General features: G+C 46.5%; 2 protein-coding genes across 5 annotated transcripts in view; both read left to right on the plus strand.

Moving 5' to 3' along the window:
* The window catches only part of SEC13 (SEC13 homolog, nuclear pore and COPII component), a 29,410-nt gene extending 18,261 nt beyond the window's left edge, over nt 1-11,149 (plus strand). For 2 of the 3 annotated variants that reach the window (XM_019732671.3, XM_074312994.2), the window contains 3 exons: nt 192-315; nt 1,227-1,373; nt 9,769-11,149. In XM_019732671.3, the coding sequence (XP_019588230.1) occupies nt 192-315; nt 1,227-1,373; nt 9,769-9,882 (385 nt within the window). In that variant the 3' untranslated portion in view covers nt 9,883-11,149. Of the gene's footprint in view, nt 1-191; nt 316-1,226; nt 1,374-9,749 lie in introns of all 3 variants that reach the window. The other variant, XM_074312993.2, reaches the window with a different exon arrangement.
* Nucleotides 11,150-19,301: 8,152 nt separating this feature from the next.
* Nucleotides 19,302-24,428, plus strand: GHRL (ghrelin and obestatin prepropeptide). 2 transcript variants are annotated; one of them, XM_019732694.3, is made up of 5 exons: nt 19,302-19,436; nt 19,974-20,109; nt 20,327-20,440; nt 23,417-23,525; nt 24,284-24,428. In XM_019732694.3, the coding sequence occupies exons 2-5, from the start codon at nt 20,002-20,004 to the stop codon at nt 24,301-24,303; spliced, it is 351 nt and encodes a 116-aa protein (XP_019588253.1). In that variant the 5' UTR covers nt 19,302-19,436; nt 19,974-20,001; the 3' UTR covers nt 24,304-24,428. The 2 variants fall into 2 exon arrangements, with proteins under 2 accessions (XP_019588253.1, XP_088654538.1); XM_088798412.1 differs by lacking the exon at nt 19,302-19,436 and having other exon boundaries at nt 19,903-20,109.
* Nucleotides 24,429-25,022: the final 594 nt, after the last annotated feature.

Below are 25,022 nucleotides of genomic sequence, written 5' to 3' on the forward strand. Positions count from 1 at the left end.
TAACCGCTAGAGCTGACTTGGCTGTGGAGAGAGTGTTAAAGCTGGTGAACTGAAGACAACTCTATAGGTTCCGTGAATAAAGTCAGAAAGATGGAAGAGCTTCTTGGGCCCTGTGGAGCCTATGGGAGTGGGAAGGAATGGAGGTGTGGGAGAGGCACCTAGTTCTACCTGTTGGGTTTTCCCTCTATTAGGGAGGAGGAGGATGGCCAGTGGAAGGAGGAACAGAAGCTGGAAGCACACAGTGACTGGGTTCGAGACGTGGCCTGGGCCCCCTCCATCGGCCTGCCCACCAGCACCATCGCCAGCTGCTCCCAGGTCAGCTCAGGCCCATGAGTGTCCCGTGTTATTTAATCTCGCAGTAAGTCTCATTAGCCCTTACAGCCTCCTTAGGAAAAAGTCCTAGAAAGGTAAAGGCAGGGCAACAGGCACCTTTAGACCAGTGCAAACAGGGGAGCGTGTGGAACCAAGTCATCATGTAGTGAACTCTTGAACAGAAGCCACAAATGGCTTATCTCCACTAAGCCAAGAGCAAGGCCAAGTTCAGCACCATTTCCCCTCCTGCCCCTGGTGTGAGTAGGGAATAGTGGTGCACAGGTGCAATTCTGAGCATGTGTTCCCACGCAAGGACCAGGGCAAGGAAATTCGGAGACCTTGGACACATCTCCTATCCTTTCTTCCTAGGCAGATCACAAGAGAAAGGCCAAGGGCGAGCGTTTACTGATACGCTGCCAACACTGGAGGCAAGAGTTAAGCCAGGCCTTCTGCATCACTTGAGCTTGTTTTGTTTGGTCCTACATTTGAGAGTGTTTTTTTCCTCCCTTCTCATTCTCTGAGCTTGGTTTTTAGACAGCCATACCCATTCAGTTGAGAAAGTATAGACAGAGTTAGAGGGAGCTGAAACAAGGAAGTGACTTGGCAGACATGAGGAAAAGCCCAGAGAATATTTGAGTTAGCATTACAAAGTACATACCTGAAACCAATATGAGGAAAGGAACCTGGGAGACACTTGACATATTTAAAGTGTATTCTTGGGGTAAAGGAATGAAAACAAGGGTACTGGGCTGGAATTTGGCTATCAAAGCTGTGGATACCCCAGAGGTCCTTGGCTATGCTTTGTACTAAATCCCCTACCCGATTCCTGCAAAAGTCCAACGTGGCTGCAGATTAGGAGAGTTTCACCAATGCAGGAGCCCTGCCCTCATCTCCTGACTCCTGTCTTTTCCCAGGATGGTCGTGTGTTCATCTGGACCTGTGACGATGCCTCAAGCAATACATGGTCCCCCAAACTACTGCACAAGTTCAATGATGTCGTGTGGCACGTGAGCTGGTCCATCACAGCCAACATCCTGGCTGTCTCGGGTGGAGATAATAAGGTACACCCCATTTCCCTAACCTGGTGGGCGGGTCCCTCTGTGTCTTTGCCCACTGGAGAGCACGATTGAATTTCCCATCTAACAGCAGGCTGTGGGGAACCTTCATGAGGACTGCGTTTTGAGCACGTGTCTTAATTACATCCTTCAATCTCATTCCCCCACCTGCAGAGGTAATACGTCCCGCTTTTACAAGAAGAAAATCAGTACAGTTCATGAGTACTTATTAGGCACCCCTGTAAGCCTTGTCCTGCTGTGCTATGAGCCATACAAAGGTAGGGTCATGGAGCCAGAGTGACTCCTGGCAAACTTAGTAAAACAAAACCAGCACAGGGCAGGAGAGCAGCAGCGCAAATGAACTTGAAAAAGCATGACCACTGCATTTGAAACTTACCACAAAGTTAGGGACCTTTTGCCTGAGAAGAAGCCAGCTGGACAGGCAGCAGCTTGTTCTTCCTTTCTGCAGGCAGCTTTCTTGATTTTTTAAATTGTGGTAACATACATATAAAATTGACCAGCTTAACCATTTTTAAGGATATAGTTGAGTAGCGTTAAGTCCATTCATACTGTTGTGCAATCATCACCATCCATCCATCTCTGTTTTCATCTTCCCAAACTGAAACTCTGTTCCCATTAAACAAAAATACCAGGTTCCCCTCTCCCAGCCCTTGGCAACCACCATTTTACTTTCTGTCTCTAGGAATTTGATGATGCTAGCAACCTCATAGAAGTGGCATCATACAGCATTTGTCTTTTTGTGACTGGCTTGTTTCACTTAGCATACTGTCCTCATCTATGTTGTAGCACGTGTCAGTTTCCTTCTTTTATAAGGCTAAACAATTTTCCATTGTAACATATTCTATTTCTCCATTCATCTGGTTTGTTTGTTGTTGTTTTTGAATTACAGTTGACATATAATATCACATTAGTTTCAGGTGTACAAGTAAGGATTGGATGTTTATGTAACTTAGAAAATGATCACTCCGATAAATCTCGTACCCACCTGATACCATGCATATTTATTACAATATTATTGACTATATTCCCTGTAGTGTACTTTACATCTCCATGACTGTATTTATAACTGGCAATTGTTACTTCTGAATTCCCTTCACCTTTTCTACCCCTCCCCTAAAACCCCCCTCACCTGGCAACCATGTATTTGTTCTCTGAATCTATGAGTTTGTTTCTGTTGTTTGTTTGTTTATTTTTTTAATTCCATATATAAGTGAAATCATATTGTATTTGTCTTTCTCTGTCTGACTTATTTCATTTAGCATAATACCAAGTAGATCCATCCATGTTGTCACAAATGGCAAGATTTCCTTCTTTATGGCTCAGTAATATTCCACTGTATATATGTACCAATATTCTTTATCCTTTCATCGATCAGTGGACACTTAGGTTGCTTCCGTATCTTGGCTATTGTAAATAATGCTGCAGTGAAGGAGGGGTGCATATATCTTTTCGAATTAGTGTTTTGGATTTCTTTGGATAAATAACCAGGAGTTGGAATTGATGGATCATAAGGTATTTCTATTTTTAATTTTTTGAGGAATCTCCATACAATTTTACATAGTGGCTGCACCAATTTACAGTCTCACCAATAGTGCACAAGGGTTCCCTTTTCTCCACATCCTCGCCAACACTTGTTAGGCACCCCTAACAAGTTTGTTGATTTATTGATGATAGCCATTCTGACAGGTGTGAGGTGATAACTCATTGAGGTTTTAATTTGCATTTCCCTGATTATTAGTGATGTTGAGCATCTTTTCATATGTCTGTTGACCATCTGTATGTCCTCTTTGGAGAAATGTCTGTTCAGGTCCTCTGCCCATTTTTGAATTGGATTGTTTGTTTTTTGGTGTTAAGTTGTATGAGTTCTTTATATAGTTTGCATATTAACCCCTTATTGGATGTATCATTTGCAAATGTCTTCTCCCTTTTAGTAGGTTGTCTTTTCATTTTTTTGACAGTTTCCTTTTCTGTACAAAAACATTTTAGTTTAACGTAGTCCCTTTTTTTTTTTCTGTCGTTACCCTTGCCCAAGAAGACATATTCAAAAAGATATTGCTAAGACTGAGGTCAAAGAGTTTACTGCCTATGTTTTCTTCTAGGAGTTTTATAGTTCCTGGACTTAACATTTAAAGTTTTAATCCATTTTGAATTTATGTTTGTGTACGCATCTAGTGTAAGAAAGTGGTTCAATTTCATTTTTTTGCATGTATCTGTCCAGTTTCCCAGCACCACTTATTGAACAGACTCTTTATTCCATTGTATACCCCTGCCTCCTTTGTCATAGATTAATTGACCATATACATGTGGGTCTTTTTCTGGGCTGTCTGTTCCTTTCTGTTTATCTGTGTGTTTTATGCCAGTACCACACTGATTATTACAGCCTTGTAGTGTAGTTTGATATCAGGTAGTGTGATACCTTCAACTTTGTTCAGTTTTTTGGAATAGTTTAAGAAGGATAGGTATTAATTCTTCTTTGACTGTTTGGTAGCATTCAACTATGAAGTCATCTGGTCTAGGATTTTTTTTTTGTTTAATTGGGGAATATTGGGAAACAGTGTGTGTCTCCAGGGCCCATCAGCTCCAAGTCGTCGTCCTTCAATTTAGTCGTGGAGGGCGCAGCTCAGCTCCAAGTCCAGTCACCATTTTCAATCTTAGTTGCAGGGGACACAGCCTACCATCCCATGTGGGAATTGAACCAGCAACCTTGTTGTAATTTTGATGTGTTCATGAGAGAAGGAAAGCACAGCATTTACCTGCTCCATCATCTTGACCAGAAATCTGACACCATTTATGTTTTTTTAAAAGTTCAAGTCTTGTACCAACGTGTGCAGCCAAGCAGTGAAAGACTCGAGGTAGCTGCATATGTTGTAACCACCAGCCTCGGGGTGGAGTTTACTCAGTTTAGAGCCTCATGGGGGTGCAGCCCTAGACGAGTGCTCCTTTCTTTCTAAAATCTTCCCCTCTCTCCAGTATTTTATTGTTTTTGATGCTGATGTAAATGGTATCTCTTTTATTTCGTTTCAAATAATTTGTTGCTAGTGTAGAGAAATGCTAGTGATTTGTATAATTTTGTATCCTGCAACTTTGCTGGATTCCTTGATTAGATCTCAGTTTTTTGGAGGAGTCTTGAGAATGTTCTATACATGAAATCATGTCATCGGCAAATACAGACAATTCTACTTTTCAATACTGATGCCATTTTTGTCCTGTTTCTTGCCTGATTGCTCTGGCGAGGGCGTTCAGTACTGTGTTCAAGGTAAGAGGGGGCGCCCTTGTTCTGATCCTCAGGCAAAGCTTGCAGCCTTTCACCAGTGAGTGTGTTGCTAGCTGTGGGTTTGTCATACGTAGCTTTTTATTGTGTTGAGATATGTTCCTTCTGTACCGAATTTTGTTAAGTTTTTACCATGAAGCAGTGTGGAATTTTGTCAAATGTTTTTTCAGCATCTATTAAGATGATCATGATTTTTTTCTTTTATTCTATTAATGTTGATGTATCACACTGATTGATTTGTATGTGTTGAACCATCCTTGCTTCCCAAATATGAATCCCACTTGATCATGGTGAATGATCCTTTTAATGTGCTGCTGAATTCCTCTTGCTAGTATTTTATTGAGAAGTTCTGCATCAATATTTATGAGAGAGATTGTTCTGTAGTTTTCTGGCTTTGGTATAAGTGTAATTAATGATGGCCTCATAAAATGAGTTTGTGTTTCCTCCACTTCAATTTGTAAAAGAGTTTGGGAAGGATTGGCATTAATTGTTCTTTAAATGTTTGGTAAAATTTACCAGTAGAGCCTGGGCTTTTCTTCACTGGAGATTTTTAAAGTATCAGTTTCTTCTTTTTTTTTTTTAGGACTTTATTGGGAAACAGTGTGTACTTCCAGGACTTTTTTTATTTTTCCAAGTCAAGTTGTTGTCCTTTCAATCTCAGTTGTGGAGGGCGCCGCTCAGCTCTAGGTCCAGTTGCCATTGCTAGTTGTAGGGGGCGCAGCCCACCATCCCTTGCGGGACTCGAGGAATCGAACTGGCAACCTTGTGGTTGAGAGGATGCGTTCCAACCAACTGAGCCATCCAGGAGCTAAGCAGCAGCTCAGCTCAAGGAGCCGTGTTCAATCTTAGTTGCAGAGGGCGGAGCCCACCATCCCTTGCAGGACTCGAGGAATTGAACCGGCAACTTTGTGGTTGAGAGCCCACTGGCCCATGTGGGAATCGAACCAACAGCCTTCAGAGTTAAGAGCATGGAGCTCTAATCGCCTGAGCCACCAGGCCGGCCCCCTTCACTGGAGATTTTTGATCACTGATTTAATCTCCTTACTAGTAATTGGTCTATTCACACTTTCTATTTCTTATTGATTGTCTTGGTGGTTTGTGTGTGCCTAAGAATTTTTCCATTTCTAGGTTGTTCAGTTTACTTTTTTCTTTGGTTAGTCTAGCTAAAAATTTGTCAATTTTGTTTATCTTTTCAAAGAACCAGCTCTTACTTTTGTTAATGTTTTCTGTTTCATTTATTTCTGCTCTAATCTTTAATATTTCATCCCTTCTGACTTTGGCTCAGTTTTTTCTTTTTCATGTTCTTTAAGACGTAGAGTTAGGTTATTTGGGATCTTTCTTGCATCTTAATGTAGATGTTTATTGCTGTGAATTTCCCTCATGAAACTGCTTTTGCTGCATCCCATAACTTTTGGTGTGTTGTGTTTTCCCTTTTATTTGTCTCAAGATACTTTATTTCTTCTTTGATCCATTTGTTAATAAGGGGTGACTGTTGTTTAATTTCCAAATATTTGTGAGTTTTTCAGTTTTTTTCTTGTTACTGACTTCTAGTTGCATATCATTGTAGTCAGAGAAGATAGTTAATGTGACTCTAATCTTGAATTAGCTAAGACTTGTTTTGTGGCCTAACATATGATCTAGCCTGAAAAAAAATTGTTCCGTGTATACTTGAGAGGAATGTGTATTCTGCTGTTGTCAGAACATTTTGTTTATGTCTTTTATGTCCATTTGGTCTGTAGTGTTGTTCAGGTCTGCTGTTTATCAATTCTCTGTTTGGATGATTTATCCATTGTTGAGAGTGTGGTATTAAAGTCCCCAACTATTACTGTATTGCTGATTATTTCTATTTTTTACTGTTTTTGCTTTATGTATTTAGGTGTTCACATGTTGGGTATATAAATATTTACAATTGTTAATCTTCTTGATGTATTAATTCCTTTATCATTATATAATTATCTTTGTCTCTTTATCAGTTTTAATTTAAAGACTGTTTTATCTGATGTAAGTATAGCTATTGTTGTTGGTGTTGTTACCATTTGCTTGAAATATCTTTTTCTGCTCTTTCACTGTCAGTCTCTGTGTATCTTTCAAGCTAAAGTGAGTCTCTTATAGGCAGTGTATCATTGGACCTTGTTTTTTTCTTCCATTCAGCCATTTTATGTCTTTTGATTGGAAATTTTAATCCATTTACATTTAAAGTAATTACTGATAAGTATGGACTTACTGTTGCCCTTTTCTTGTTTTCTGGTTGTCTGGTAGATACATTGTTCCTTGTTTCTTATCTATTTTTGTATTTTTATAATGCTTACATAAACATCTTAAAATTATAACACCCTGTTTTAAACTAATAACAACTTCAATAGCATTCCTAAGCTTTACACTTTTACTTCTCCCCCTCACATTTTAGATTATTGATATTAGTTTACATATTTTTAACATTGTGTAACTGATATTAAATTACTACAGTTATAGCTTACTATGTTTTTTAACTTTTAAACTAGTATAATTACACACCATGATTACCATTACCAGTGAGTATTACACTGCCTTCCTCTGTTTGTATGATGTTAATTGGGGTCCTTGTATTTCCACTCAAAGAATTCCCATTAACATTTCTTGTAAGGCCCATCTAGTGGTGATAAATTCCCTCAGGTTTTGGTTGTCTGAAAAGCCTATCCCTCCTTCATTTCTGAAGGCCAGCTAGCTTCACCAGGTATAGTATTCTTGTTGACAGTTCTTTTCTTTCAGTACTTTGAATAAGACATCCCATTCTCTTCTGGCCTGGAAAGTGTCTGTTGAGAAATCTGCCATTAGTCTCACAAGCGTTCCCTTGTATGTAACTTCTGTCTTTTTCTGATTTAAAATTTTTTAAATTTTATTTGGTGTGTTGTAGTTCACTAAACTTTAAGAGGATTATTCTGAATTCTTTATCTGATAGTTCATAGATCTCCATTTTTTTAGTATCAGTTCCTAGAGCTTTATTAGTTTCCTTTGGTGGTTTCATATTTACCTGGTTTTTCATGATCCGTGATACCCTGTGTTGATATCTGCACATTTGAGTAAGTGGTTTTCTCTTCCAGGCTTTACAGGTTCACTTTGGCAGAGACAGCTCTTTACCAGCTAGCTCAGTTTAAGGTTTCTGGACACGTCTGCTGATAATGTCCTTGGGCAAGTGGGGATTGCCATTAGGTTCTGTCTTTGGGCACAGCTACTCTTTGAGCTTGGGGCTAGGTTGGTTCCCTCCCCAAGTAAGTCTGTAGAATGGGCTTCATGGTTGCCTGGATTCTCTGGTCATGCTTACTAGATGGTTGGGACTGGATACTCTCCTTAGCAGTAGACAGGGCTATGAATTAGCTTCCCTGCCCTGGCAAGGCAATGGGACGGCACCCAGAGCTCATTTGGGGATGCAAATCAGGCAAGACTGTGCATTGAATATCTTGGTCAGGTAAGGACACTGGTTTTGCTCTGCAGACAGGAAAAGCCATGGTCTGTGCTTTGTGTTCCAGTGCCACTATAAGCAGGGCTGTTGGGTGGGATACCCAGCTTCCTGTTTGTTCTGGTAAGGTTCCCTGGTTGGTCTGAAGGCTGTATTCAGCACTAAGTGGGGCTGCGAATTAGTTTTCCTTCCTGGGCTCAGCAGTAAAAGCAGCTGTAAGGCCGCTAGTGCTCTTTTGTGACTTTGACTCAAGCTGATTTTTGCCCCAAGTTCCCTGGCCAAAGAGGGCTGCTGGCTTTGCTCTGGAGGCAGCCAGCTCTGCCCACCCATCTTCTCAGCTACAGGGTTGGTAGGACACATGGATTCTAGGTGTTCTTGCCAGCCCATCATTCAGGGGCCACACTGCAGCAGTGGCGCTAGGACTCAGCTTTCGTGCCTGGGCTGACCAGGCTCCAGGGTGGGCAGAACTCCTCATCTGGGGACCTGGATTAGGTGGATCTGTACCCCCACCAAGTTCCTTGGTCAGACTGTGCCCTTGACTTGGTTCTACAGAGGAGCAGAGCCGCTGGTGGGGACTGCTAGTCGGACTGTGCAGGTCAGAAGTAGGTCTGCCAAGATCTGAGTGCTGTGTGGGAAGCTCCCCCACCCCGCCTCCATCACAAGCAGATTCCCAGTGGTTGAACTCCACCGGAGTAGGAGCTCCCACAAAGCAATAACCCCCAACTTAGGGGGTGTTGAACATCACCCCTGGGCTCTCTTTTCCCTCCAGAAGAGCCATTGGTTCAGCATGGTGCTGCTACAGCCTGGGGGCGGTGTGGTGCAGTTAGCGTGTGGCCTTTCCTTTTGTCTTTTTAATGCAGTCTGTCCTGCTCTCAGGTGTTTCAGCTTCACTCTCATGTTCTAGGATTCTCATCATCTCTCAGTGGTGTCTTACACATGAGTAGTTGTTCTTTTGAGGGGGAGTGAAATCAGAAACTACCCGTCACCATCTTGGTGATGTCACTTTCCTTACTTTATAGATATTTATTTTTTTTCTTCTGTTTTTGGTGGGTTTTCAATGGGGGAACCAAGATAAGTGCTCTGTTCACCTACGAGGCTGTGAGCCCTGGTTTTGTTTTGTTTTTTAAAATATTTTATTGGAGAAGGGGAACAGGACTTATTGGGGACAGTGTGTACTTCCAGGACTTTTTCCAAGTCAAGTTATTGTCCTTTCAGTCTTAGTTGTGGAGGGCGCAGCTCAGCTCCAGGTCCAGTTGTCATTGTTAGTTGCAGGGGGCGGAGCCCACCATCCCTTGTGGGAGTCGAGGAATCGAACCGGCAACCTTGTGGTTGAGAGGACACCCTCCAACCAACTGAGCTATCCGGAAGCTCAGCGGCATCTCACCTCAAGGTGCCGTGTTCAATCTTAGTTGCAGGGGGCAGAGCCCACCATCCCTTGCGGGACTGGAGGAGTCGAACCGGCAACCTTGTGGTTGAGAGCCCACTGGCCCATGTGGGAATCGAACCGGCAGCCCTCGGCGTTAGGAGCATGGAGCTCTAACCGCATGAGCCACCGGGCCAGCCCTGTGAGCCATAGTTCTTGATGGGGATCCTGGCCCTCATTAGGGGACCCACTGCGATGAGAGCAGAGGGAAGATGTGCTAACCTGTAATAGGCTGTGCGCTGCCTTGCAGGTGACCCTGTGGAAGGAGTCCGTGGACGGGCAGTGGGTGTGCATCAGCGATGTCAACAAGGGCCAGGGGTCCGTGTCCGCTTCAGTCCCAGAGGGCCAGCAGAATGAGCAGTGACAAGACAGCTGGGGCCTGGCACCCCGTCTCCCAGCTCCAGGACTGCCCCTTCCTGGGCAAACTGACCAGAGAGCCGGGAGGACGTGCTCCCAGCTCCAACAAGATAACTTGCCCAGGAGCAGCCAAACCTGCAACCAGCTTGATCATCTGCCTTAACGTGATTTGATACGGTTTGTAATTTCCTGTCCTGTTGGAAGCGCTCATGTTATGAGGGAAAACTACAAATGATCTTCAAATCTATTGTTTTAAAATATTTTTGGCCATCTTTATGTACCTTTTGGGGTCAGGCATTATTTGGGTTGTTTTTTTCCCAAAGTAATTAAACATATTGCTTATAATTCTCCCTACATCATCCTCCCTAAAAAGCTCCCTTTGACTCTTGTTGGTCACTGTGCCGGAGCAGCATTTACCAACACTCCGGTCCCTGTTGGCCGACTAAACCCACCCACGGAGCTGGCCTGTCACTCATCATCCTGTGGTTCGGTTTATCCAGAAGGCACCGTCCAGAGCACTATAAAAGGGGTGCTAGATTGGCTTTCAGTTACAGGGCCCTTAACCCTGGCTCTGCCACTTCGCCTCAGTACACAGCCTCTCATTTGGTGGAATGAGACTAATAACGTCTGATCTACAGAATGGTTACAAGACTCACATGAGCGAATGCATGCAGGTGACCCTTAAAATGCCATGCACGTGCAGGGTAGTATTAACCAAATACCAAGAGTTAAGAGACTGGCCAGAAAAGAAGCCTGATGCATCCCGTTAATTGACCCTGTCTGTGACTGGGGGCCTGCAGTGCAGACCATGGTGCTGGTCCTAATTAACCCTGAACCAAGTATCACCCCTTAGCAGAGGCCCTGGGACCGCACCTGAGTCAGCAGTCACAACAGCTACCATTTACTGAGACCAGCTGTGAGCTGGCACTACACCTGGCTCTTCCACACATTATGCAACACAGCAAACTTAACAGGTATCTATCCCCCGTTTACTGAGGAACCGGCATAGACGGTAAGAGGCCTGTCCAGAGTTGTCCGCTGCCACATGGTAAAGCCAGTGTTCGGGTCCCCGTCCATCTCAACTCCCAAGTTAATGCTCTCAAAGCAGAATCAGGAACGGGGTGTGGGGGGCCTCAGCTGTAATGTAGGGATGGTGATCATACCAGATTTTTATACGCATACACTTAGATAAAAATAAAAGGTCAAATACAAATATAGATAATAAAACCACATGAAAAAGGAAAAAAAATAAAATGGTCAAGTCACTCACCTCAGGAAGCTGTGTGGACCTTTATTCTACCTGCTCCTCATCCTTCCTTTGTCAGCAGCAAAACCTATTTTGAAATCGTAGATCATAATACATAAAATGGGGGAAAGTGGAACTACTTTAGTTGAAGTGAGGACAGAGAGGCCACAGCCCAGCCCACTCAGCCTCCAAAGATTCCTGCACGATACACAACCACACCTGAGAGATCCACGCATCGAAACATCTGAAGGAGCGTGAACAGGGGAGGGGGGAAAGGAGAAGTGCAGAGATGGGGGCCGCGGATGCAGCCCAAAGCTCACTGCTGCCTGGGAGAGCAGAGGATTAAAAAATACTCAGAAAAAAAAATCCCAGAAAGTTCCAAAAATCAGCACTTGAATTTGCTACCCACTGAACACTGCTGAACCCACATGAATGATGTGTAGGCCTGCCCTGCTGTAGCCTGTGGGCTAATACAGGTTCTACGCAGCTGCTACACCATGTTGTGTAAAGGACTCGGCCATCTGCAGACTTTGGTTACCCACAGCAGGTCCTAGAACCAACCCCACAGATACTGAGAGGCGACTGGATAAAGTCAGCCAACTTATCAAAAAATAAGCCAACCATAAGAAATTAACATCTTTGAAGTGCTGAAAGGAAAAAAATCAGCCTATAATTATACCTAGTGAAAATGTCTTTTAAAAATAAAGGTGAGGGGGCGGCCCGGTGGCTCAGGCAGTTAGAGCTCCATGCTCCTAACTCCGAAGGCTGCCGGTTCGATTCCCACGTGGGCCAGTGGGCTCTCAACCACAAGGTTGCCGGTTCAATTCCTCGAGTCCCGCAAGGGATGGTGGGCAGTGCCCCCTGCAACTAAGATTGAACATGGCACCTTGAGCTGAGCTGCCGCTGAGCTCCCAGATGGCTCAGTTCATTGGAGCACGTCCTCTCAACCACAAGGTTGCAGGTTCAACTCCCGCAAGGGATGGTGGGTTGTGCCCCCTGCAACTAGCAACAGCAACTGGACCTGCAGCTGACCTGTGCCCTCCACAACTAAGACTGAAAGGACAACAACTTGAAGCTGAACGGCACCCTCCACAACTAAGATTGAAAGGACAACAGCTTGACTTGGAAAAAAGGCCTGGAAGTACACACTGTTCCCAAATAAAGTCCTGTTCCACTTCCCCCAATAAAAAAATCTTTAAAAGAACAAAATAAAATAAAAAAATAAAGGTGAGGGGCGGCCAGTTAGCTCAGTTGGTTAGAGTGTGGTGCTCTTAACAAAGTCGCCGGTTTGAGCCCCACATGTGCCACTGTGAGCTGTGCCCTCCACAACTAGATTGAAACAACTACTTGGCGCTGATGGGTCCTAGAAAAACACACTTAAATAAAAAAGGTGAGAGCGTGGCATCAGCATGATGGCAGAGAACCCCTTTGAATCTCCCTGTAAATTTACTACCAGTCAGACTTCTGTAGCCCAACAAAAGTTCCACTGCTCAACAAACACACTAGGACATCTGAGAGGTGCACACATCAATAAATCTGAGGATGGACGTATTGGAACACATAGGGGCAGCAGTACAGGGGGAAACAGGGACAGTGCCCGAGCTTCCACGGCTGAATCCCCAACCCCAGCAAATGCAGTAGCAATGGAGGAATTAGGATGTGGCCGCCGTACCACAGCTGGCAGAGGGTACGAGCAGCAGCAGTACCCCAGCATCTGGCTCCCTTCCCCTAGTGCAGCCAGAACCCAACAGCAGCAGCAGAGATGCTCCTACGGCCTCCCGCAGTGCCAGCAGCCATAGGGAACCAGGTAGCAGCAATGCAGGCGTGCAAACCTGTCTCCCCCTCACCTGCCATATTCCTCCACATGGTGGTGGTGCCCTGAGACCCAGGCAACATGCACCAAGTGAAGGAACCCACCACACTAGAAGGTGACTCCTGGGACTACAGTGACCCCCACCCACCCAACCACAACCCTAGAGGTGCAAGTAATGCAGGTAAGACAAAACGAAAACTTGTATTATAGCCTCATTGACTGGAAAACAAAAGAAAAACCTATAAATATCAATTTGCTGAATCGTTAAAATGCTACCTGAAGATATTTCAAATGTGCCAGCAAAGGAACAATCCCTCAATACCCTGAACAACCAATGTAACATGGTAACAGAAAAAAAATGACAAGTTTCCAGAATGCAAACTCGATAAAGTCCTGGAAGATCGTGATCTAAAGGATAGAGAATTCAAAATAGCAGTCGTGAAGAAACTGAACAACCGAGAAAACTCAGAAAGGCAGTTCAATGAGATTAGGAATAAACTTAACAGAAAGTACTAAAGAGATTGAAACTATAAGAAAGAACTAGACAAATTTAAGAGCTGAAGAACTCAATAAGTGAGATGAAAAATGCATTAGAAAGTATTGGAAGTAGAGCAGACCACATGGAAGAGAGAATTAGCAAGCCTATTCAAAATAATAACTAATGTGAACTTCCCAAATGTAGGGAAGGAAGTACAAAAAGCTAATGATACACCTAATTATCTCAATGCAAAGTGACCTTCTCCAAGACACATTATATTAAAACTGGCAAAAGTTAATAATAAAGAATTCTCAAGGAAGCCAGGAGGAAAAAACAGTAACCTACAAAGGAAACCCCATCAGGTTACCAGACTTGTCAGCCAGGAGAGAGTGGAATGATACAGTCAAAATACTAAAAGATAGAAACCATCAGCCTAGAGTAATGTATCCCACAAAATTATCTTTCAGATATGAAGGAGAAATAAAGGCTTTTCCAGACACACAAAGCTGAGGGAATTGACCACCACAGACCTGCATTATAAAAAATGTTGAAAGCCCTTCTACCTGAAACAAAAAAGCAAAGTACACAAAATTTTGAGTAAGGTCATGGACACACAGAAGCAGAAGACTACAACTCTATTTCAGAATAGGGTATTAAACAGTTAAATATGACAAAGTTTAAACGGGAAAAAGTATTAAAAATAGCTATACCTATTTCAATTTGGTGATGAACGCACAACATAAAAAAGGATTATTTTATCTATGAGACATTTTATACAAACCTCATGGTAACAAAAAAAATCCAGAGGTGAAACACAAAACATTAAAAAAGAGAAAACCATCATAGAAAACAACCAAACAAAAACAGCAGATAGAAACACAAAGGAAAAGAAATGGAGATACAGAGCAATCAGTAAACAACACACAAAATGGCAGTCATATGTCCTCCTGTATCAGTAATCACCCTAAATGTGAATGTACTGAATTCATCAATCGAAAGGCACAGAGTAGCTGGATGGATAAAAAAACAAGACCCAACTAAATGCTGCCATTAGGAGACCGGTCTCAACTTCAAAGATACACATAAGCTCAAACTGGGGGGGAGGGGTGGGAAACGGGGGTGGGTGGGTGGCAGGAATATGTATTTCTAATCTCTGTGCACTGAAGAGGCCTAGAAGCAGTAACAGTAGTAGTTAGCACCCACATGTGGTCTTGAACTACTTCATTAAAAGAAACAAGATTTCTTAGAAAAATGGTTGATTTCAGGCCAGAGGCAGGAAGGACACGCACAAGATGAGTCCAGGATTTCTTATTGGGACAGAAAAAAAAAGAAGCAATTAAAAACCACAAGGCTGTGTCAAAAAGCACACAAGGATCAACTCATCAAATATGGAAGCATTGAAAAGAATGAGATTATAATTGGTTGAAACATTTTAAAAACTCCGTGAGTTAATGATAGGAATAAAGCTTTGGAGGTTGACAGGACATCAACCTTATTGTGTAACTTAGTAAACAAATGGGAAAAAAATCATGTACTTATCTTGCCTTTCCTGTACAAATTATGTATCAAGGTAATAAAATAATTGCTGGGAAAAAAATGCTAATGTAGAAAGGAGCAATAGAATTTTTAAGAATCACCATTTGTAATCCCGAATAATTAACGGATATAAGTCCATTAAGTGAGAGTTAATGGGGAACTTTAAAATGAATGGGATCGTATAACAACACTTGAACCAACAGATAAATCTTATTCTTAAAACTTCAGTAAAAGTGGAGCCAGACACTGTCTGCCCTGTAAGGGGATTCAATAGTAAGTACACAAATCAGCAATGAAGTATTCGTGTGCAAAGGTGAAAGTTGAATCCTAACAAAACGACATGTCGAGGTGTAACTACAGCTGACAGAAAGCAGTGGCGAGAGAGGAACGATACCACAGGTAGTGACCAGCTAAGTCCCGAAGGTGGAATCACTTGTACAGGACAAATCACTTTCTTTTTTCTTTTTTTAATAAATGACTTGGGTGAAAGAGCAGCAGGTAAGGGAGTTTTTAAGTTTTAAGTTTTTAATGCTGAAATTACATGATTGATGGGATTTCCTTTTACTATTATTCCCCCAAAAGAAACACTGTATGGGCAGGGCACTAAATAGATGAAGCAAGATGTTAATAAGTGTTGAAGGGCATAGTAGATGCTTGGAGCCTCATTATCATTACTCTTTTTCTTAATGTTTGAAATTTTCCAAAATAAGTTCAAATATATATGGAGAGAGAGTTTATCTTCCAAATGTCCAAATTTTCTGCTGGAAGCAAGCATTATTTTGTAATCAGAACGGAATTGCCTGAGATACTTGTTAAAATAGATTCTGGGGCCCCACTGCAGACCTACTGGATGAGAACCAGAAGACGAGGCACAAAATAATCTGCGTTCTTATAACAAGCTTCCGGGGGCGGGTCAGCATCGGTCTGCACCCAGCACCTGGCACTGAAGGCCTCACGCTGAGATCACATGGCTCTTAGTGGCCCCTGCCCTTCCTGTAGCTGTGAGAAGTGTCGGCACAGTGGTGGGGTGGGCGTCGAGCTCGCAGGTGCTGCGGGATGCGTTCACAGTAAGGACTAGGATACAGGGAAAGGGAAGTACGCCCGGAGATGGTAGCATGGGGAACAGTGGGGACTGGTGTTTAAAGCTGAGGGAAGAAGGTGTTGGAGAGAAAGCCTCTTCTCTAGGAAAGAGACAAATGGCTGGGACCGCAGCCCCAGGATGGCAGGACAGGGAAGCCCCAGTGGGAGAGGTTTGGTTTGGACAGCAGGAGGGATATAAGAGAGCATGGCTAAGATCACGGAAGTTTTAAGGGTGACACCCATGATGATCTAGAATTGTGGTCCAGCGCAGTAGCCATGAGCCACGTGCAGCCACTGGGCACTTGAAATGTGGCTGGTCTGAATGGGCGTGAGCTGTACAAATAAGACACACCAGACTTTGAAGATTTAGTAAAAAAACCAGTGTCAAGTACCTCAATCATATTTATGTTGATTACATGTTGAACTGACAATATTTTGGATGCACTAAAGTGTGTTATTAAAACTTATTTCACCTGTTCCTTTTTTTCATTTTTTAATGTGGCTCCCAGGAAATTTAAAATTACATATGAGGCTCCTATTTGAGGCTGACATGATATTCCTATTGAACAACGCTGACCTAGAAGTTATGGAAGCCAGAACTAGGAGAAAAAAGAAACCCCTCCAAAGTCCTATCTCAAAAAATAAAACCTCTTCCTACAACCCCAGAATCTGCCTCATTGACAGAGGTTTAGCCAAATTGATGAAAAAAATAAACAAATGCTTGCCAAGCCAACTATTAATAGTTATCAGTACAAATGAAATTGTGGTGGAAAGTATATAAAGAGAATCAGACACCATTTAGACACAGCAATTAATTAATGATGGTGAGTGTTTCTCCTCCACTCATTAAGGCCGGCCCTCAAGGCCCTGCCGTGGGAGGAAATCACCAACCAGCAAGCAATCCAGAGGACGCAAGCGTGCCACGCACCTACTACGTTCTGAGAAGGATACAGACGGAGGTGCTGGCCGTGGTTTACCCACACTTGGCAGGAATGAGGACAGTGAGCCAGGGACGTCAGTCCTTTCCCAGTCACACGGTCTTCCTCCAGGCTCTTGGTCCAGATTTGCATACTCCCCACCCCCCTACCCCCATCTGTCCCCATTCCAGTGTGAGTGGGCAGTGAGGTACTTTTTGGGTGCCACCTCCCATCTCCCTCAGTGGTTCTGCCATCGTCAGATCTCCCCTCCTCCCCCAAGCAGCCTTGGCTCTGTGGTATGTGGTCAGGATGGTTTCCCTCAGGCAGGCCACCTCTCTGTTCCCCAGCGGTAGATAACACAGCGAGTGTGGGTGTTTGCTCGCTGGGGCTGTTATCTAAGATCAACACTGGCAGCTCCTGCCTCCAGAAGCCTCCCGAGTCAGGATTAAGCAGAGGCTTCATGTCTCAGTAGGGACCTGGTCACCATAGTTGGGGTTTGGGGGAGCCTTTTGGCGGGGGAGGCGGTCTCTGAAAAAACTGCAGGTCTTCTCTGAGGTCTCAGATTTCTCCTCACCCTTCACCCTTCTGGCCCCGGAGCTAAGAGATCTAAGTTCAGGTGACCAACATGGTGAAGGGCTCCTCGTGACATGCTTACACTGCTGGGAGTCCACACTGGCAGTGGCTGGTGATGTCTTTCAGCAGGGGGTACTTAGTCCCCCAAATTCTACTGAGGGGCTGTCCAGCCCCCTCCTGGGCTTCACTGTCCCTAGAGTCTCTAAAGGATCCAGTGGCCCCTGAAGTCAAACTGCAAGTCCGGTGGTCATCTGACGTTCAGCTGTTCTACTGTCTGAAGACCCTCCTACCTGGTTCCCTGTCCGTCCCGTCCTGCTTGGAGCAGTGACCTTCCTGAATGCCACGGTCACTGTGGAAGCAAGACCCTGCATCCGAGAGAGCATTGGACTGGGAGTCAGGAACTGGGTAGGACTGAGTCAGGACTGGGTCAGGAACTGAGTCAGGAACTGGGTGGGATCCCCTACCACCACTGACGGCTGTGCAGCTGGGAAAGTGTGGTCCATGTAGAGCATTCATTTTCTCTTCCAGTGAAATTAAAGGTTCAGCACCCTGGGTCTTTCTTTCCAGCTCTGCCATTATTCTGTCACTCCTCTGTTCAAGAAGCTTCAGTGGCCTCCCTCCTGCAAATAAAGCCCGAACTCCCTGCGCTAGCACCTTGCAAGGCAGTGCACGGTCTGACCCCGAGCCACCTGCCAGGCCTTGCCTCCCACCGCTGCCACCATCCTCCAAGCCACCCAACCTTCTCACCGTTGCCCCAAACACACTATACCCATGTCTTCTGTTTGTTCGCTCTGCTCAGGCCACTCTGATAGCAATGCCCTCCCTTCAAAGCCCTGCGCCATTTCTACCATCTGCCTGAAGTTGGGTTCTCCACTGAAATGCTAGAACTTCTGTGTGGACAACTCACTTAGCCCTTAGGAGTCACTGCCTGGGCATCCAATTAGATGAAGCACCCCAGGCAGATAAGGAGCCCCTCATCATGTTCATTAACTCTTCATCTGAGAACTTGGGACTGAAGCCCTATGGACCTGGTACAAAAATCCTTGTCACCTGCATATACTTTATAGGTTATAAAGGATTTTCACACCCATCACCTCATTTAGTTCTCAAAGCCACTCTGAGGGGCAGGCCTGATGCAAGGACTAGTGGTCTGCCTAAGGCCAATCAGTTTAGTAGTTACCTGAGCTAGGACTAGGTCACAGCTCTTCTGCCTCCAGGTCCAAACTGTTCCCTCTCAGCACCTGCTGCGGGGAGGGGAGGCAAGCCCACATGTTAAGAAATACCCAGCCAAGCATAGTGGTCATGTGTCACCCAGAAGGAAGGACTCACGTTTGGCCACTGATTGAACGATCCGACACCTGCTCCCTGGAGGACAGTTAGCTTGTGCTGCCACCCATCCCAGCAGTTTCTCATCTGTAAAATGGGATTTCCCTCATTGGGGAGGTATGAGAATTACATGAACCGGGCTCCCCACATGCTCCAGACGTTTGTAGCATCAGTCACAGAACAGCAAGTGTGGGGACAGAACAAGCTCTTGGAGATCTAGTGACAATAGCCTCATTCTATCAAGGGAGGAAGGGGGTTCAGAAAGGGGAGTAAGCCAAAGTCACGGAGCAGCAAAGCCAGCCAGGACCCCCCAGCCACTCCCTTCCCTCCCACCTAAGACAGGACAGGGCCCACTTGGGGACAGCTGGAGCAGATGGGCCGCCACAGGCCAACCTAGCAATGTCTCAGGGCATCTGACCTCCGCTGTTGATTTTTACCCAGAGGACATGAGCATTTTTAGTTTCCAAGGAATATAAATTGGTCTCCGGAAGCTAGGCTACCCTGAGATAAGGTTGCTGGTTTAAAACAAACACAGGGCTTCCTATATAAGGACCAGACAGCCACCAAGCGCCACCTCCAGCAGGAATTCCAGGTAGGCACCCTCTGTGTGGGGCCGGGGGGAGGTCTGCTTACGGGTTTAACTCACTGTGACCGCTGGCCATTCACAGCCCCATCTGAACAAAGGGGAGGTTGCACAACGTGGGGTAGCCTGGCTGCTCAGACAGCTGGACTCAGGAGCCGCCCCGATTCCCCCAGGTCTCCTGGGGACCTTGCTGGTTCAGCTCCATCATCCCTGTTAGACACTTGGTACAAGTCCCTTGGGGGCTGGGACCAACAACATGGGGAGTCCCACTCACAAGAGTTCTGCTCCGAAGGAGCAGTTGTGGAAGAGAGCTCACCTACCCTTCAGTTCGCTCCTACCTTGGCGGGGCAGGGGGGGGGGGTAGAGGGAGCCCCTCTGGCAGGGGTGGGAAGAGCTTCTCTATTCAGCAATCGCCATCCCAGGTCAAAGTGCTTCGCCCTGTCTGCTAGGCTCCTGCCTGCGTTCTGGGACATGGGGAGGGGAGGGGAGGAGAGGGGAAGGCAGGGGAAGGGAAAGCATGTTGCTTGAAGACCCTTTCTCCTCCAGGCCCATCTGTCCCCACCCAGCTGAGGCCATGCCCTCCCTGGGGACCATCTGCTGCCTCCTGCTCGTCAGCGTGCTCTGGGTGGACTTGGCCATGGCAGGCTCCAGCTTCCTGAGCCCCGAACATCAGAAAGCGCAGGTGAGACACCTCCCCACAAAGCCCCACATTCCGACTGGGGTATCTCTCGCCAACCCTGCCACATAGCAGCTGGCCTGGGCAGCGGCTCAAACACCTGGGCTTCAGTCTTCTCCTAGAACACAGGAGAACTCTGGGTCTGATCATAGGCCCACACTTCTGCTTCTGGAAGGACATGGGTGCTTAGGGCCCTAAAGAGAACACCTCCTGTCTCCAACAGAGAAAGGAGTCCAAGAAGCCACCAGCCAAACTGCAGCCCCGAGAGCTTGAAGGCTGGCTCCACCCAGAAGATGGAAGTCTGGTGGAAGGGGCAGAGGATGAGCTGGAAATCCGGGTTGGTTCCTCTGTAGTTTTACACTTTGTGGCAGTGGAGGGGATGACGGGGGACAGGGGGAGCTGGCTATGAACAGGGTCCACTTACCAGCTACTCAAGAAATGTAAAATAGCGCGAACATAGTTGACGTGGGCTCTGCACTGGGCTCTACAAGGTCTTTATCAAGAGGCAAACATCTAAGACAAGTAACTTTCCTACAACAGAAGGGGAGTGTACAAGGAGCTGAAAGCAAGAGAGGGCACGCCAGCAGACGCCAGGTGATTTCAAAGGGTGCAGCAAGTATGATGCCCAGAGGTAGACATCCAGGAAGATGGCTGGTTATAGACCAAAGGTGTTTCCCCACAGAAGACGTCCGGTTGGCTCAGGGGCCTCCCAGACCTGACCTGGGGCTGGAGTGCACCAAGGCTGCGCCCTGAACAGGGAGGTACTGCTAGCCGGGCTCTGGCGGCCAGCACTCACCGGCGTCCATCTGTAGACGAGGACAGTCCAGTCAGGCTTGCTTTGGCTCTGACAAATTTTACATGGGACAAGAAAGTAGTTCAAAGTGGAGGACTAAGGGGCGGGGGAGGGAGGTGCTTTATAGGGTTATTTAGGTAGCCTTCCTGAGAGGCTGGCTGTGGTTCAGGAAACGGTTCTAACAGCATTTAGGTGGCCACAGACAGCTCCCTGCAGAGAAACCACAACTCCTGGGGTGGTTCCTAATAACGGTAATTACTGTACTGCTGTGTCCCATGATCTCATTTACAAACTGTTTCACCCTTATTACATATCGTATAATCGCTATAACCACCTGTCAAGTAAGGCTGATATGCTTGCCCTCATTTTATAGACAAGGAACAGAAGTTCAGACAAATGCATTCACTTGCCTGAGGTGCCACAGCAGGTGCGTGGCAGGGGTAGGACTCAAGCTCAGAGCTGACTCTGGTCCCCAAGGCCTCTTTTCCTCCGCCCTGGTCTGGCAGATGGACAGCAGCCAGGCAGTGCCCCCGCTTGTCTCCTCCGGCCAGAGAAAAGCAGCTCAAGTGGGTCCCGACCTGGCCTCCCTCTAACCATCCACCGCCTCTTCTCCCATCAAGGATGAACTCCCAACCCATGCTCCAACCCTCCCCAGAGCCCAGGATCCCCACCACTATGTGTAAGACCCCCCCAACCCACCGCATTCCCACTCGATGGCCTGCAAATCCTTAAACTAAACCCAGGCAAGTTTCCTGGTGAGATTGCCAGCTCCAATTCAGAGCAGCTCTAAATTAGCCCCAATGGGGAAGGGGTTTCAGTGGCTGATGTCTCAAGGCAGGGCTGGGACAACTGAAGTTTCCAGTTGCCATGAAGGCTGGCGGTGGAAGGAATGACCCACACTGCCTCAACTAGAACCAGAAGTGTCTGGGAGACATTGGGGCTCAGAAGCTGGGTGGGGCCGCAGAGCTCTGGGTTGCTCCCCAAACCACTCCCGTCCTAGGGTTCCACTTCCCCCAAATGTTATCCTCCTGAAATCCAGTTTCAGCTGGAAGACTTTTGAAACCAACTCCTACCCACTCCCCTCCCCAATCCACCCACCCCCGATGGAGCAGATGAGCCAGAGGCCCAAGGAGCGTCAGGTCACCTGACGCTTATGTCCCAAGCAGTGGCCGCCATGCTGCCTCTCAGCTGCTCTGCAGCCGCCGCAGCCAACAGGGCCTGGGACTGGGATCCCAAAACATGTGTTCGGATGATCAGATCACCCACATTAGCCACAGGGGTGGAAGAAAATGAATCTTTACTGAAGGGAGGGAACAGGAGGGCTCAAATTCCTTTAAAAAAAAAAAAATCATGTCATTCTCCACTCACTCCAGCTTCACAGTGGAGACGACAGGAGAAGGCAACTTTTTACAAAGGTACCAACAGCTATTTGCTGTTCTAATAACTCCTCTGGGCATGTTTGCACATCTGTAAAATAGGAATAGTGGTACCTGCCTGGGGGGGGGGGGTGTACGGAGGACAGGATACAATGCGGGGCAGACACAGCCCAGGCCTGACGCAGGGTGGGGCCCTCTGCTGGGCGCTGCTGCAGCCCAGGGAATAGAGGGTCCTGGCTGGTGGACCCCAAGTCCTGTCGGGCCTCAGACAAGTCACGTAACTTCTCTGGGCCTTGTTGCTTTATCTGTAAACGGGGATAACACCTCCTGTCTGGAGGGCAGGGGGCAGAAGGACCAAGATTCTTCCACTGACTCCTTCGGACATCACAGTGACCGACATGGCTTGGTCCTGCGGCAGCTACTGGATGAAGAGATGACGACAGTCTCTGCTCTCAAGGGAATAAACGATGATGTGGCTCCAGAGGTCTTTTTCCATTTCCCCAAAACCTTTAGGTCCAATAAATCATCTCATAGAATGCCAAGAAAGTAGGGGAAATGGGGCGCTCTCCCCTGGAAGGGAAGAAATGGAGGCAAAGAAAGGATTTGGCTTAGAGTATCTTTCTAGGAAGAGGTCAGCCTCCTACCTGACTTTCCACAAAACAAGGAAAGGCCTGTGCGTCTGAGGGAGACACCTGGGAAAGAAGAGGTGGGGGCAGCAGAGGGGTCAGAAACCATCACCCAGGCTAGTGCCATGCACACCCGGTACATCCTCGTCCCCCGTCTCCCTGCCAAGGCCAGAAATCCCCCTGTTGGCGATTGATTCACACTCGTGCCTTCTAAGATTGCAGGTGGAGGGCACTTGATCTAGGGGCCTCCACAGCTTTTATCAGCAATCTCCTTAGAGGTAAAGGAACAGAGTAAGTCTTGAAGATCGGTGGGGGTGTCGGGGAAGAACGGGCCTAGCAGGATATCCTAGCCCAGCTGCCCTTCAGGGGTGCCTGCTGGGCCCACGGGCCCTTCTCCGTCCCTGTCCACGATGAGACTTGGGAGCCCAGGGCCTTCTTTGGGATGGGGGTGTGCTTGGCTTGGGGTGGGAGGGTGGGAACTCTGACACTTCCTGGGTCCTTCCTGCCCTTCCTCCTAGTTCAACGCCCCCTTTGATGTTGGAATCAAGCTGTCAGGGGCTCAGGACCACCAGCATGGCCAAGCCCTGGGGAAGTTTCTTCAGGACGTCCTCTGGGAAGAGGCCAACGGTAAGTCCTTGCCTGGGTCAGGGCAACTCAGTTTCCTCAGAGTCCCAAATGCGAGCCCTTCCATGGGCGACACAAGGGAAGTTTTCTCCCCCCAGCCCTGCGTCTCAAAGAGCTTCTAATCCCTCATTCCCAAAGGCCGGCCGGAGAGGGAGTGGCTCAGAGTGGGCTGAGCACTCTTTGTATTTGCAGAAGCACTATGTTCCAAGAACTAGCACATTAACTAGCTTTAGGGCCCCAGGGAACCCCAATCTCCTTAAGCATAAAATGGAGCTAACACCCTCTGTGAGAGTGTAAAATTACTTGGTTTAAAACACCTTTACTGTACTTTACTTCATGAACAAAAGGAATTAGTGTGACAGTTACATTCAGAATAGGCTCCACAGCCAGTTAAGCAGTCCTTTTGGTTTTGTTTGAATCCTCTTGCCTTGTAAAAAGATACCACCCAACTTTTTCCTGATTGAGATGCTTCCGAAGCTCCCTAGTCTGCAAAGTACACTCCTGTCCTCACCCACATGGCAGCACCACCACCCCGCCCACCGTCCGAGGCAGGAGAACAGCGCTCGGCTGTGATGCACATAAGACCAAGACTCAGAGCTTTTCGTTGACTTGCTCACGTCACACAGTCCACACTCCAAGGCCAGAGCTTCCCCCGCATTCCCACACACCCCCTCCAATGTCACCACTGTGGAAAAAAGTCATTTTGTGCGGCACTGGCCAGACACAGACGCAAAATTTTGACCTGGCCTCTTGCTTTTCAGAGGCCCCGGCAGACAAATGACCATCAAGACTGACAAGTGACATCCACAAGACCAGCTCAGCTTTGCTCTCCTCCCACCCTTAGAAGAGCTCATCTGGTTTTAGATTGCTTTCAAAACTCCCAGCTGAATAAATGTTCAAACTGTGTGCTGAATGTTCAAAATGGAAATTATTTCACCAGAGTAAAATATCACATTTCACTGAGAAAAAAAAAAATTTTGGTATGTGGAGGGTGGGAAGAGGAAAAACAGAGTATGTAGCAAGGCAGGTATGAATGCTTAGAGAAGCAAACTAGACTAACTCCTACAAGCAGATGGAGTGTTGGGGCATGTATGGCAGGAGACAGGGGGGGAATGAAGGGGTGGGCAGAGGGAGAGGAAGGGAAGACAGTTCCTTTAAGGATCAGATTCTTGAGTGCATCCACGTTGCATGGAGAGCTTATTATCGAGAACTGCACGGACCAAGAGCAGGTACATGATCAGAGCTAACGTCCACTGAATTAACATTCAAGACCAGAACAGGATGCTGGGAATGGCAAAGCATGAGTTTGAAGTCTCATTAAGTGGGGTGCTAACAACAGCTACTTGCCACTGCTGGGCAGGGCTGAAATAACTACTTCTCCTTCCTCCTCGTCCACTACTGAAGAGACCTGGTGAAGCAGATGCCGCCTCACTGTGGGCGAGGCTGGCCGTTGCCTTCATTACTTCACTGATACCAGGTAGGTGTCCCAAGACATGTCCA

The sequence above is a fragment of the Rhinolophus sinicus genome, chromosome 5 (assembly GCF_057876585.1).
Source record: "Rhinolophus sinicus isolate RSI-liver-muscle chromosome 5, RSI-T2T, whole genome shotgun sequence".
NCBI classification, from domain to species: Eukaryota; Metazoa; Chordata; class Mammalia; order Chiroptera; family Rhinolophidae; genus Rhinolophus; species Rhinolophus sinicus.